The sequence below is a fragment of the Equus caballus genome, chromosome 13 (assembly GCF_041296265.1).
Source record: "Equus caballus isolate H_3958 breed thoroughbred chromosome 13, TB-T2T, whole genome shotgun sequence".
Lineage (NCBI taxonomy): Eukaryota > Metazoa > Chordata > Mammalia > Perissodactyla > Equidae > Equus > Equus caballus.
The window spans coordinates 39,115,191-39,128,821 of record NC_091696.1 but is presented as its reverse complement, the minus strand read 5'-3'; the positions used below and the strand labels follow the sequence as shown (position 1 = coordinate 39,128,821).

At 46.2% G+C, this 13,631-nt stretch overlaps 1 protein-coding gene across 5 annotated transcripts in view; it reads left to right on the top strand.

The window, feature by feature from the left end:
- The window catches only part of TMC5 (transmembrane channel like 5), a 74,018-nt gene extending 61,669 nt beyond the window's left edge, over positions 1 to 12,349 (top strand). For all 5 annotated transcript variants that reach the window (XM_023616246.2, XM_014730094.3, XM_070230927.1 and 2 more), the window contains 7 exons: positions 1,795 to 1,870; positions 2,043 to 2,176; positions 4,227 to 4,400; positions 6,498 to 6,576; positions 10,002 to 10,106; positions 11,077 to 11,119; positions 11,858 to 12,349. In XM_023616246.2, coding sequence (XP_023472014.2) covers positions 1,795 to 1,870; positions 2,043 to 2,176; positions 4,227 to 4,400; positions 6,498 to 6,576; positions 10,002 to 10,106; positions 11,077 to 11,119; positions 11,858 to 11,910 — 664 coding nt within the window. In that variant the 3' untranslated portion in view covers positions 11,911 to 12,349. The remainder of the gene's footprint in view (positions 1 to 1,794; positions 1,871 to 2,042; positions 2,177 to 4,226; positions 4,401 to 6,497; positions 6,577 to 10,001; positions 10,107 to 11,076; positions 11,120 to 11,857) is intronic.
- The last annotated feature ends 1,282 nt before the right edge of the window (positions 12,350 to 13,631 follow it).

Genomic DNA, 13,631 nt, shown 5'->3' with positions numbered 1-13,631 from the left:
TATTTGACTTAGCATAACCTCCTCCAGCTTCATCCATATTGTAGACTGTAATGGAATTTCCTGTCCTTTTTAGAGCTAAATGATATTCATATTATTCATATTGCGTGAATATGCCACATTTTGTTTATCCGTTCATCTGTTGATGGACACTTGGGTTGCATCCACCTCTTGGCTGTTGTGAATAATGCTGCTCTGAACATGGGTGAACAAATGTCTCTTTGAGACCCTGCTTTCAATTCTTTTGAAGTGGAATTGCTGGCTCATATGGTACTTATAAGCACTCTTAAGTTTTTTAATAAGTAATGTGCATAAATCATCTGGCATGGCAATAATAATATTGCTCCCTTTATTAACTACTTACTTTGGCCAGGTTTTTGCATCCTAGAGCCCCAGCCTTCATATTCTTGACCATTCGATGGAGGTTCCACAGGGAAATGTTGGCATTGAGGGGGGAAAAGTTACAATCGGAGATGGCCATGGTTACTTCCAGGCCTTTAAGATTTTTGTTACTAAGTCGCAGATAAGCACAATTGAAAACACACATCTCTTTTCCTTTCTCTGTGACAATTATAGATTTACCCTCTGTGGGTTTTAGGAAAATATTGTTTTTGACGATGAGCTTTAAAAGATAATATAACAGAAATTGAGCGTGCGTTGGGGATGATGGCAGAGATGAGGTGAGGAAAGTGTTTCTCAAACTTCAGTCTTTTTGTACACCAGCCTGCCTATTTTTGGGCATATCTGTTTTTTCACTTAGTATTATCTTTTAAATTGTTTGCCTTTTTTTGACTTGCATACATTTTTAAAGGAGTCTTTATTTTACAATCATAGATGGAAAAACCAGTATCACTTGACAGAAATTGCCAATAGCTCGAAGAATAAAATGGATCCCTTCGTGAACACTCATTAAAATCTAGCTAGATGCTGCTGTCTGTCAAGGCGCTCAGTCTAAAACTGCTCCTTTTTAAAAAAAAATGGGAGGTTGGCGAGCGTTAGGAGTTATGTTCTATCAGAGAACTGCGACTTCCTTCTCCGGGCACTCCGGGGCCCTGAGGGGGGTGGGAGGGAGTGCCCTTCTCATTTGTGACTTAGTGCGGGTTAAGGCCTGTCCCTGCAGGACCTGGGACCTTCTCCAGTGCCACGGAGGGAGGAGGGGGACGTGTCCCACATCAGGGCACCTAGGTTAGGGCTCGTGGAAGGCCATCCGGAGTTCAGTGGCTGCGTGGGGAGGGTGCTCTGCAAAATTTCTTTCTCCAGAGGCGGGCAGAGAGCAGCCGTGGACCTTGGGTGCGGGGGGACGTGCCTGGTTGGCTGTGGGGGAGGCAGTCTCCCTCTGCGTTCGTTTGTTACGGCTGCCACAACAAGGTGCCACCCTTGGGGGGCTTAAACAACGCCCATTTGTTTCCTCACAGTTCTGGAGGCTGGAAGGCCAAGATCAAGGCGCTGGCAGGGTTGGTTTCTCCTGAGGCCGCTCTCCTTGGCCTGTAGGTGGCGCCTTCTCCCTGCATCTTCACACCGTCTTCCCTCTGTGTGTGCGTGCATCTCTTCCTTCAAGGGCACACGTCATATTGGATTAGGGCCCACCCTAGTGACCTCATTTTACCTTAATTACCTCTTTAAAGACCCTGTTTCCAAACACAGTCAGAGTGTGAGGTACTGGTGGTTAGGACTTAAATGTGTGAATTTTGTAGGAATGTGATTCAGCCCATGGCACCCTCTTTCCCTTCCCTCCGCACCCATGTCTGCCCCCACTCCCGTGTCTCCCTGGTCTCTGACACTCTCTCTCCCTCCTAGGATCGGAACCTTCTTCTGTCCTCTGCTGCCCTTTATCCAGATGATTACTCTTTTCATCATGTTTTACGTCAAAAATGTGAGTCAGTCTAAAGTTGGAACAAATCAGCTTTGCTCAGTCACGTGTGACCCAGTGGTGGCTGGAATTGGGTGCTGGGGGCCGGGGGCACTGGGACGGGTGTGAGGAAGCCGGTGGCTGGCTGGGTCCCTCTGGCCTGCTCCTCGGGCCACGGTGGCTTCTCTCTCTTCAGATCAGCCTGATGATGAACTTCCAGCCTCCGAGCAAAGCCTGGCGGGCGTCACAGATGATGACGGTCTTCATCTTCTTGCTCTTTTTTCCATCCTTCACCGGGGTCCTGTGCATCCAGGCCATCACCATCTGGAGGTAGGAGATGGTGGCCTTGGAGTGAGGTTTTAGAGAGGCGGTGGGTGAGTGTCCTAAAATGTAGGTTTTCTTATCATTCAGGTTTGGTGAGGTCGACCAATCAGGAGATGACTGCCATTGACAGGATAGTTTATACCCACAGATCCTGAGAAGAGGGCTCACACCACGCCATGGGGGGCCACATGAGGAGACACCAGGGCCAATCAGGAGGCAGAGAGAGTGAGGATAAAATGTGGGCACGAGCTTTTTTCTTTTTTTTGAGGAAGATTAGCTCTGAGCTAACATCTACTGTCAGTCCTCCTCTTTTTCTGCTGAGGAAGACTGGCCCTGAGCTAACATCCGTGCCCATCTTCCTCTACTTTTTATACATGGGATGCCTGCCACAGCATGGCTTGCCAAGCTGTGCCATGTCCGCACCTGGGATCCGAACCAGCAAACCCCGGGCCGCCAAAGCGGAACATGCACACTTAACTGCTGCACCACCGGGCCAGCCCCGGGCACAAGCTTTTATTGTGGGTCACATGGGAAGGAACAGGCGAGGCAGGGTGAGCAGATTAGGAGTGGTTGTTTGGAATAATTTCAGTGGGCTCTGGGGCATTGGGGCCGTTTGGAGTTGCCTGGTACCTGGCCCGGCATGAGTGGGGCCCTGAGGAATGGTGGCCCAGAGAGTGGGAGCCTGATAGAGGACATCGTGGGAGTAGGATGTGGCCCCCGGTTGGTTGGTTGGTTTGCATATAAAAGACACATTTGCAGGCTAACCCTGGGAAGGGCAGTCTCTGCCGTGTCAGCAGGGCGCCAGATATCAAAATACAGTAAAATGACATGTTTAATTCAGTGTTTAACCCACGTTTCCCAGTAACCAACAGACACTGCAATCAAGGGAGGGGTCACATCCTAGTTTGGGCACCACCCGTCAGGCGCCCACGGTCCTGACTGGTACAGCTTCCTTACTTCCTCTAAGCGCTGAAGCTTCTCAGAATAGGGAGAGGCCCGTTCCTCCACGTGGAGAACAGAACTTCATGCAAATGAACCCAGAGGCCCTGTCTGGTCAGGCTCCCCCCTACCTCTCCACCTCAGCCCCTTCGGTTCCACACTGCGCAGCCCCTGGGCTCTGGCTCCATCCTGGGAGCCCGCACGCCCTCCCCACGCAGGCAGGTCCTCTGTTTGAAGTGTTCTCCTCACTCCCTTTGCTTGGCGGCCTTCTTTCCATCTCAGCTCAGAAGCCATCTCCAAGATCTGACTCGACAACCATCCTCGTTTACTGTCAGCTCCACCTCTTCTCTCCCGCCCGCGGCAGGTTCTTGTCTTCCTTCTATGGTGCCCAGGCAGAAATGCCTTCGTCTGAATCCCGGTGTCATTGTTTACTCACTGGGCAGGGACCGTGTCCGTCTTGTTTCCTGTGGGATCTCCAGGGCACGGTGCCTGGTACAAGTGAGATAAACCTCTGTGGAATGAATGAATGAAGAAATGAGCCAACGAACGAACAAACCGGGCATTTGATTTTTAGGATGCACGTGGAACTGGAACCACTGGAAGGCAGGGGTTCAGGGCAGGCTACTCTGTTCCGCGAAGTCCTTGCTCCTCTCTCTGTGTCTATTCTCTTTTTTCTCTCTTCCTAACCAGCTCCATGCTGCCTTCTAGTTTCTACCCCTTTCTCACAATGGATTGCACATGGCCATCACTGCCACAGCTCCAGCTTCCATAGATTACGGGGTCCCCTCTTTGAATTTCTTAGTTCAAGTTCCCAAGGAAGAGAATCTGATCGTCCCAGTTGGTTTCTCTGAGTTAGGTCCCCTCAGAGGCCACTGCCTGGGGTTCAGGTTGGGTCGGGTGATACCCCTGCTAAGAGCTGGTCCTCAGAGTGTGGGCCATGAGGACAAACCTACCAGCTGAGGCTGTGAGTGAAAGGGCTTCCTTTGGTCGGGGGGCGTCGGGGGAGCAGGCAAGAAGTGCTGGTTCCAGATGCAGAGCCCAGAAGGAAAGCTGATTTTAGAATAGACTATAGCTGAGTCTCACGCCAGAGATGTTTTTCCATCCCTTGTTTTGCCAGATTGAAACCTTCAGCTGACTGTGGCCCGTTTCAAGGGCTGCCCTTCTTCATTCACGCCATCTACAGCTGGATCGACACCCTGAGTAAAAGGCCCAGCTACCTGTGGGTTGTCTGGATCTACCGGAACCTCATCGGAAGCGTGCACTTCTTTTTCATCCTCACCCTCATTGTGTTGTAAGTGGGGTGCCCTGGGAAGCTGTTGGGAGGAACACTGTTAACACAACATGCAGACAGCCCTCGGGATGTTTGCTGCAAGAGCAGAGGGCTGCAGGTGGGCTCATGGTTTTCCATGATTCTGACCCTGCCCTTGAATTTTTCAAGAAGTTATTTAATATTTTTTGTCCTAGTTTTTTTTTTTTCACCCATTTTATGAAGAAAGCAATACCTGCTCTGCCCCTCTTTTCTTTCTTTTTTTTTCTTTGGTGAAGAAGATTGGCCCTGAGCTAACATCTGTTGCCAATCTGCCTCTTTTTGCTTGAGGAAGATTGTCACTGAGCTATCATCTGTGCCAATCTTCCTCTATTTTACGTGGGGTGCCTCCACAGCATGGCTTGACGAGCAGTGCTGGGTCTACGCCTGGGATCTGAACCTGTGAACCCCAGGCCATCGAACTAGAGCATGCAAACTTAACCACTATGCCACCAGGCTGCCCCTGCTCTGCCCCTCTGAGAGATAATGTGACAATAAAATGAAAACAAAATGGATAGGAGAATGCTTAGGAAAATTAAATGTGTGATTTTTTTTTTCTGAGATTGTGATATATTAAAATGGGCTGGGCATTATTGATACATAGGATAGTGTACTTTCATTTTCAAATAAAAAAAGAGCCGTTCCTGACTTCTTGTGAAAAAGCAGAAGATCTGCCAAGACTGGGCCTGTTTTCCTGCATGAAAAGTTGGTTGGCTGACTAACGGCTGTCCCACTTTAGAAGCCTGGCCCTGATGGCGTTTGAGATGGTGGCTCCTCCTGTAGGAAGACACAACTCAGATGCACGGGTGGTGGACCCAGCTGCTGATGATGGTGGGGCAACCCTCACTATTACAGTTGGAAGTGATGACTTACAGAGATGGCTTGACCTGCAGAGTGGGTTCCCGGCTGCACAGCCTGTTAGTGGCTGAGGGGCTGGAACTTGGTCTCCTGGCTCTGGCATGCCCTCCCTGCCCCACACTAGGTTGCTGTTGCCCTCTTTAAAATAGTGAGTTCTAGTGCCTCACTCCTTCAAACTTCTAATTCAGAGGCTGGCCCGGTTGCATAGTGGTTAAATTTGTGCACTCTGCTTTGGTGGCCTGGGGTTCACCAGTTTGGATCCTGGGCATAAATCTACACAATGCTCATCAAGCCATGCTATGGCGGCATCCCACAGAGAAGAACTAGAAGGACTTATGACTAGGATATACAACTATGTACTGGGGCTTTGGGGAGAAAAATTAAAAAGAGGAAGATTGGCAACAGATGTAGCTCAGGGCCAATCTTCCTCACCAAAAAAAACAAAACAAAACAAAACAAAACTTCTAATTCACCAGGGTCAATGCAGAGTCTCAGGCCCTGCTGCAGACCTACAGAATCAGAATCTGCATTTTAACAAATTCCCAGGAAATCTGTATCACGTTGAAGTTTGAACAGCACTGTGCAGATTCACAAATTCTGGCTGTGCGTTGGAATCATGCATTTTTAAATTCCTGATGTCTAACTGTTCTTGCCACAAAAAAAACCTGGTGATCATGTGATGTGATAGAGGTGTTTGCTGACACTGCAGTGGTAATCGCATTACAGTGTATCAGTGTATCAGACCAACACAGTTGTACCCTGAAACTTACAGCATGTTATATGTCAAGTATATCTCAATAAAAAATAAAAACAAAACCAGATTGAGGTGAAGTTTACAAGTGTATAAATATACCAAAACTCATCAAACTACCCTTAACATGAGTAAATTTTGTAATATGTAAACTATGCCTTAATAAAGCTGTAAAAAAGAAAAAATACTGATGTCTGGCCTCATGCCCAGAGAAGCTCAGTTAATTGATCTGAGGAGGAGCCGTGGCATGAGCCTTTTTCCCACATTTCAGTTGATTCCGTGTGCAGAGTGGTGAGAACCACTGCTCTCGTGTATTTACCTTGTAACTCACCGGGACACAAATTTTCAGGAGCACCTTTGGGCCAAAATCCATTTGCAAGTAAATATCTCAGTTCCTTTGCACCCACTGGAAATCCAGAGCCTGCAAAGCATTGGCGAGAGTGTCTGCCATTCCTTCTTTTCTTTTCTTCCAGAATCATCACGTATCTTTACTGGCAGATCACAGAGGGAAGGAAGATAATGATCAGACTGCTCCATGAACAGATCATTAATGTAAGTCCCACTGTACCCTTTCCTTATCCTCCTCTCCCTTTTTTTTTTTTGCATTTTATAATGGAAATTTCCAAACATAATCCAAAATAGAATACAGTCATGCACTGCGTAATGATGTTTTCGTCAATGACAGACCTCATACACGACGGTGGTCCCATAAGATTACTAACATACGGCCTAGGTGTATGGTAGGCTATACCATCTAGGTGTGTGTAGGTACACTCTGTGATGTTTGCACAATGATGAAATCGCCTAATGACTCGTTTCTCAGAACGTATCCCTGTCGTTAAGCTCCACCCGCTCATCACTCACCCCAACAACCATCAACATTTGCGCACTCTTGTTTCATCTGCACTAACCCTTCGCTGCAAATCTCTGGGTTATTTTAAAGCAAATCCTAGACTTTGTGTCATTTTATCTGTAAAAACTTCTATATGCCTGAGAGATACAGACTTTTAAAAGACATGACCACGATACCTACCATCGCACTTAAAAGGAAACTTAATAATTCCTTCCTGTCATCTAAGACCCAGTCAATGGTCACATTTCCCCAATTGTCTAAGTGTCTTTTTACAGTAGGGTTGTTCCAAACAGGATCTGAGAAAGTGCCACCTGTTGCATTTGGTTGAAATGTCTCTTATGTTGCTTTTCCTCTATAACCGTCCAGCCCTCCCCCTTTTCCTGCCATTTATTGTTGAAGAAACCAAGTGGTTTGTCTTGTAGGACTTCCCACATTCTGGATGCATCTGATTTGCCACCCTGTGGGGGTGTTTAGCATGTTTCTTTCTCCTTTGTATTTCCTGTAAATGTGGTGAGCTGTAGAGACCCGATTAGAACCAAATTCAACTTCTTAGCCAGAACACTTCATAGATGATGCTGTGCCCTTCTGATGGCGTCACCTCCAGATATAAAATGTCAGACTATCTCTTTTTTGTGTTTGATAAGAGTGATCAGTGGGTCCACGCTTCGTTAGCCTGACCCATCCATCCTGATTTAGCAGCCTGTCGTGAGTATTGCCTAGAAGATACATTTATTTCATTAGGGATTACAAAATAGTGATACTCTCATTGTCAGGTTTCTTCCACATTTATTAGCTGGAATTCTTCTATAAAAGAAGAATTTTTGCTCATCAACTATTTGATTCCCTTGAAATAGAGTTCGTAGAGGAAAGGGTTATGCCAGTTTTTTAAATGATAAGTTGGTACCCTAGTGTATTAGTTTCCTGGGGCTGTCGTAACAAATTACCATGAGCTGGGTAGCTTAAAATAACAGAAATTTATTGTTTCACAGTTCTGGAGGCCAGAAGTCCAAAACCCAGGTGTCGGCAGGGTTGGTTCTTTCTGAAGCACCGAGGGAGACTCTGTTCCTCGCCTCTCTCCCAGCTTCTGATGGCAGCTGGCAAACCTTGGCGTTTCTTGCCCTGCGCCTTCATAGGTCCAATCTCTGCCTCCGTCTTCACAAGACCCTTTTCTCTCTCTGTCTATTTCTCCTTCTCTTCTGAGGACTTACCATTTGAATTTAGAGTTCATCCTCATCCAGAAGGATCTCATCTCCAAACCTTTAATCTAATTACATCTGCAAAGACCCTGTTTCCAGACAAGGCTATATTCACAGGTACTGGGGTTAGGATAACTTGGAAATATCTTTTTAAAAGGGAGACACTATTCAAACCACTATAGCTAGCAACCTCCCAATGTAGCCAGTGAGGATTTTTTCAAATTATTATTACAAATTCAGAGATAGTATATTTTGACATCTTTCAATTACAGTCATTTGTTTATGCTTAAATAGTCTCATCCTTTGCTAGTGGCAGTCCTTTTGAATTAGCTCCCGGGTACTTTTGACATGCCCGCAAAGTCTTCGATAGCTTCCTTGCTCTCTGGAAGGACAAGATGTCCCAGACTCATCTTGCTCATGTCCTGTCCCAGAGCAGGAATCCGCCATTTCTTCAATTTCTTAAGGAGTCCTGGTGAAATGGCATTTAGGGACCACAGTCTGGACACAGGGATGCTCATTGCGCCTGGGCTGATTCCCTTTTCTTCCGAATACCAACATAATTGTGACACGAGCACTTCTGTCTACTAACATGGGAAAGGAGTGGGGCTCCCCAGGGTTCTATCTGCTTGAGTCTTTTCTTGCTTGAGGAAGATTGTCACTGAGCTAACATCTGTGCCAATCTTCCTCCACTTTGTATGTGAGATGCCACCACAGCATGGCTTGACGAGTGGTATGTAGGTCTGCACCCAAGATCAGAACCTGCGAACCCTGGGCCGCCAAAGTGGACCACTACACTATCGGGCAGGCCCCCAAAACCCTTATTTTAAAATTAAGGAATCCAGGGCTTACAGAGTGAAGTGATCCGCCCAAAGTCACACGGCTAATAAATGGTGGGATTTGAACCAGGTGACTCCAAAAGTTCGTGCTCTTACCTACAATGCACTTTTGCCTCCCTGAGTCAAAATCTGTTGGCTAAAGCCCTTGAGTTTGCATTTTTGCAAGGCCTGCAGGTAATTCTAATTTGCACTGGAGTGTGAAACAGCTGCTACAGACCAGAGATTTCCAAACACGTCAGCCAGCAGCTGGGGAACTTGTTAAAATACCAATTCCCAAGGCCAGCTCTTCCTTACAGAAGAATTCCAATTGATAAACGTGGAAGGAATGAGGGAAATAGAAAATCACACTGAAGCAAATACCACAGTAATATCTATTGCGAGCAGGATCCACTGGTGGATGGCAAAATTAGCGGGTGAAAGTTTAAGGAGAAACAGGGCGTGGGGAATGGGACTGACCTAGACTGGTCAGACCATCAGTGGTGCTGGCTGGCCCCCTCAACACTGGTGGGATATATGTCACTCCTTTATCTGCAGCAGAGTTATAGAAAAGTGATTCGCCCTTCTGGGGAAGGCAGACCTGTTTCTTTGTGTCCCTTCCCAATTCTGGAATTATTTATCTGGGTCTACTCCATGAAAAGAGATAACGTTGACAAATGGAATATATTTGATGTCTTTAGATGCAGAGCTGTAAGCTTTGATATTCCCAGTGGGAGGCCAGGGCAGACCCAGGCAGTGCTGGGTGCCCAGACAGGGTTTTGGGGCAGAGGGCATGCCAGGAAGGGGGCTCTTATAAACCATTTGTCCTGGGCCTTCAGACAACGGCATGTCAGTTGCTTCTGACAAGGCTGCTTCTCAAGCCTGCTGAGGAAATCACTTTAGAGTAGATTATTACAATTTGGGAAGGCTGTAGGGGCACAATCTGGCTTTGCTGTGAAATGTGTATTTTCTTTCAAGAGAAAACATGGCGGCAGCCTCCATCCAACGTCTGGGACCGCACCTGCCTGACAATCCGCCTTCTTTCCATCATTTGCTTCTCCACCCCACACCATCATTCATCCTCCACATTTTGGTTTTCCTTTTCCTTCTTGGCAGGAGGGCAAAGATAAAATGTTCCTGATAGAAAAGTTGATCAAGCTGCAGGAGATGGAGAAGAGAGCAAACCCCAGCTCGTTGCCACCGGAAAGGCGAAACATGGAGGTGAGGCTAGAGGCCACGTGTGTCTGTTCTGTAGCCCAATCCGACAGAAGTACATCCCATGAGGTGAAAAGTGCCCTGCCATCTCACCCCACTCTATTAATGCTTCAGTGTAGATTCTTCTAGATCTTTCTCTCCAGGCATCTGCAAACATACACACAGCTACTAACATTTTTGTTTATTTATTTATTACAAAATTGGGGATATACTATACACACAGTATTGTAACTCCCCTCCCCCCAATTAATATCTTGCACATTGTCTCAGTCTGCTCATATTTGAATATTTGGGTTGATCCCGGGTTTCTTTTTTAAGACTAAAAGTAGTGTGTAATGAAACATTTTGTGTCACAATTATTTTATGTGCGTATCATGTGGCATGCCCATGATAATACTGATAGATATTGCCATGTCATGCTTTTAAAAAGATTTTACCAATTTCATTGTTACCAAGAGGGTATAAGAGATGCCTGGAACCCCAATCCCAGAGCCCTCGCTGGCTTCCTTGGTGTCTTGGGAAATATGGATAAGCAGTAACCCACCTAAATTCAAATGCCACTAGTTTTGGAAGTTATGATCTTGTCAGAAGAGACTGCTGTGTCATTTGCTATCTGTGCCAATTAATACCGTCTGCACGATTTAGGTCAGGGACCTAGAGGCCCAACTCTAAATCCTGTGAAGGCAGGGACCATGTCTGTACCCTCGCAGCCCAACGTCCTAATATATTACTTGGCGTATCGTAAATGCCCAGTAAAATACCTGTGAAATGAATGAATAAATGGATGGAATCACTATCCCTAAACAAAACAAAGCAAAACACGTTTGATATTTCTCTGGCTGAGCCTTGGTCTTAATTAATGTCACCTCTTAGTTTTGTATGGTTGGGGGGCTCACCGGCCTTACCAGCTGTGCAACAGGACCCGGGGTCTGCATTATTTCCCAGTGATGAGGCTGCCTCTTTTCTTCTTTCTCAGCAACCAGTCTCTTTGCACGTCAGGGAATATGATGCTGCTCGTGGTGAGTAACTGAACTGGCCCTAAGAAGACCTCCTGCATCTAGATGACATAGCCCAAGCTGGAGCGTCAGAATTGCCCGTGTATCAGTTCAATCGCAAGAATCGATCCAAACTGGCTTTAGCAAAGCCCCAAGAATAATTCTTGCCTTATAAGCTGAGGCTCACAATATGTCACCAGAACCTGGTTTCTTTTTGTTCAATTCTTTTCCATGTTAGCTCCTTTCTCAATTAGGTTCTTCCTAATATCGCAAGGCTGCTTTATCAGCTCCTGATATCTTCTCAGATTCAAGTCTAGTGGGAAAGAGTGAGACACCCAGAGTTCTTATTGTGTTTCCTTGGATCTGACTGGGGGATAAGCCCCTCCATGAACCAATGGCTGTGGCCATGAAAATATGATGATTTCATTGGCCAGATCTGAGTCCCAGGCCTCCTCTGTAGATACAGGTGGTACAACCCTACAGAGCCAGGGACTGAGAGTGGGGAAGGGTGGCTTCCCAAAGAAAATCTGCAGCTGATGCCAGAAGGGGATGGATGCTGGGGAGGCAACAAGCAAACCAACAACCCCATTCATCTTTTTGGAATAACATGTACTGACAGCATCCAATGGTGGGAGTTCAAGGGGAGGATTGAAAAAGGCAAGGCAGGCACGGGAAGCTGTGGGATCTTGAAGGCCCGTTTGGTCTTTCCCCTGGAGAGATGGGGCAGTGAGTGTCTGTGCTAACGTCTCTTTTCTGTGTCAGCCCCAGACCTGCGATTTAGGCGATCAGTTCAAGAAGATAATCCAAGGGCCTGATGATTATTGCGGCAGCCAGACAGCAACCAAATAAGGAAAGAAGACAAAGATGGAACAACTTCTTCCACGACACCTGGGCCCGTCGGAGCTTTCCAGAAGGGGAATTGAAGCCACTAGCTGGGAGTGGAAACTGACCACAGTGTAAATACTGAAGTCAAATCAGCCATTCCCTGCTGGTTTTTTTTAACACCTGAATTGCTGATTTTTCAAGATAAAATATTTGGGATTTTCTAATAAAGACTGTTGTAATATTTAAACTAGTTCACAAAAACATGGGGAGAGAGAACCTGGGAATGACGTATTTTGTCTTCGAGAGATGTGCTGTGAATTGTGGGTCCTTAGAAGTCCCTCCTCCCAGACCTCCCAGACCTGGCGAAGGTTTGGAAACTGGTGCTAAGACAAGTATCCAGCCTGAATAAAAATGTGGTCCTCAATCAGAGATGTGAAGCCTGTGAATTGTGGAGCCTGCATGTGTTCATGACGTGGAACTGAAAACATCCCCCTGGTACCCGAAGGTGAAATACAACCAGAGGCCTTGTCGGTGCACTTTATTGTGTGTCGAGTACATGAGTCTTTGGGGTTGAACTGGGGTTGGGGGGTGTGCACTGGGACTCTCCCTCTGTGAGGTTTGATACGTGACCATCAAAGTCTTGTGTTGAACCAAACATGGAAGCAGTGGTGATGTGTGGAATATATATATGTCTGTATATGTGTGTGTGTGTGTGTGTGTGTGTATACAGGCATACCTCGGAGATATGGTGGGTTTGGTTCCAGACCACTGCAGTAAAGCGAATATCGCAATAAAGCGAGTCACACAAATATTTTGGTTTCCCAGTGCATAAAAAGTTATATTTATACTGTAGTCTATTAAGAGTGCAATAGCATTATGTCTAAAAGAAACAATGGACATACCCTAATTCAAAAATACTTTATTGCTAAAAAATACTAACCATCATCTGAGCCTTCAGCAAATCATAATCTTTTTGCTGGTAGAGGGCCTTGTAAAAGAGGCAGTATCCACAGAGTGCAATAAAGCAGAGCACAATAAATGAGGTATACCTTGGGGGCTGGCCCGGTGGCACAGTGGTTAAGTACGCATGTTCCGCTTCAGTGGCCTGGGGTTCGCCGGTTCGGATCCCAGGTGTGGACATGGTGCCACTTGGCAAGCCATGCTGTGGTAGGTGTCCCACATATAAAGTAGAGGAAGATGAACACAGATGTTAGCTCAGGGCCAGTCTTCCTCAGCAAAAAGAGGAGGATTGGCTGCAGATGTTAGCTCAGGGCTAATCTTCCTCAAAAAAAACCCCAAAAAACAATAACAAAAAAATGAGGTATGCCTGTATATAGACATATGCATCCATATATACAGCATCCTTTTGCAGATTTGCCAAATGACTCACGAGGCATTGACTGTATTTAAAACTGACGGGTTCAGCAGCAAGGTGCAGTCACCAAATTACTCGGGAGGTGAAGTCTCCTCTTGAGTATCACTGTTGTAAAATCTAATTGGAACCGGATTTAAAACAACATTTAAGGTGCATTTGAAACAAGCGTCCAATCCGTGCTGAGCCATTGATTCAGTTTTTCATTGACTTATTTATTCATTAATTGATTTCATCAACTGAATTAACCTCTTTTGCTATCACCTTTGCTGGTAGTGTTCATTCATTCATTCATTCAACAAATATGTGCCAAGTGGTGGTGAACAAGTTAAGACAGAG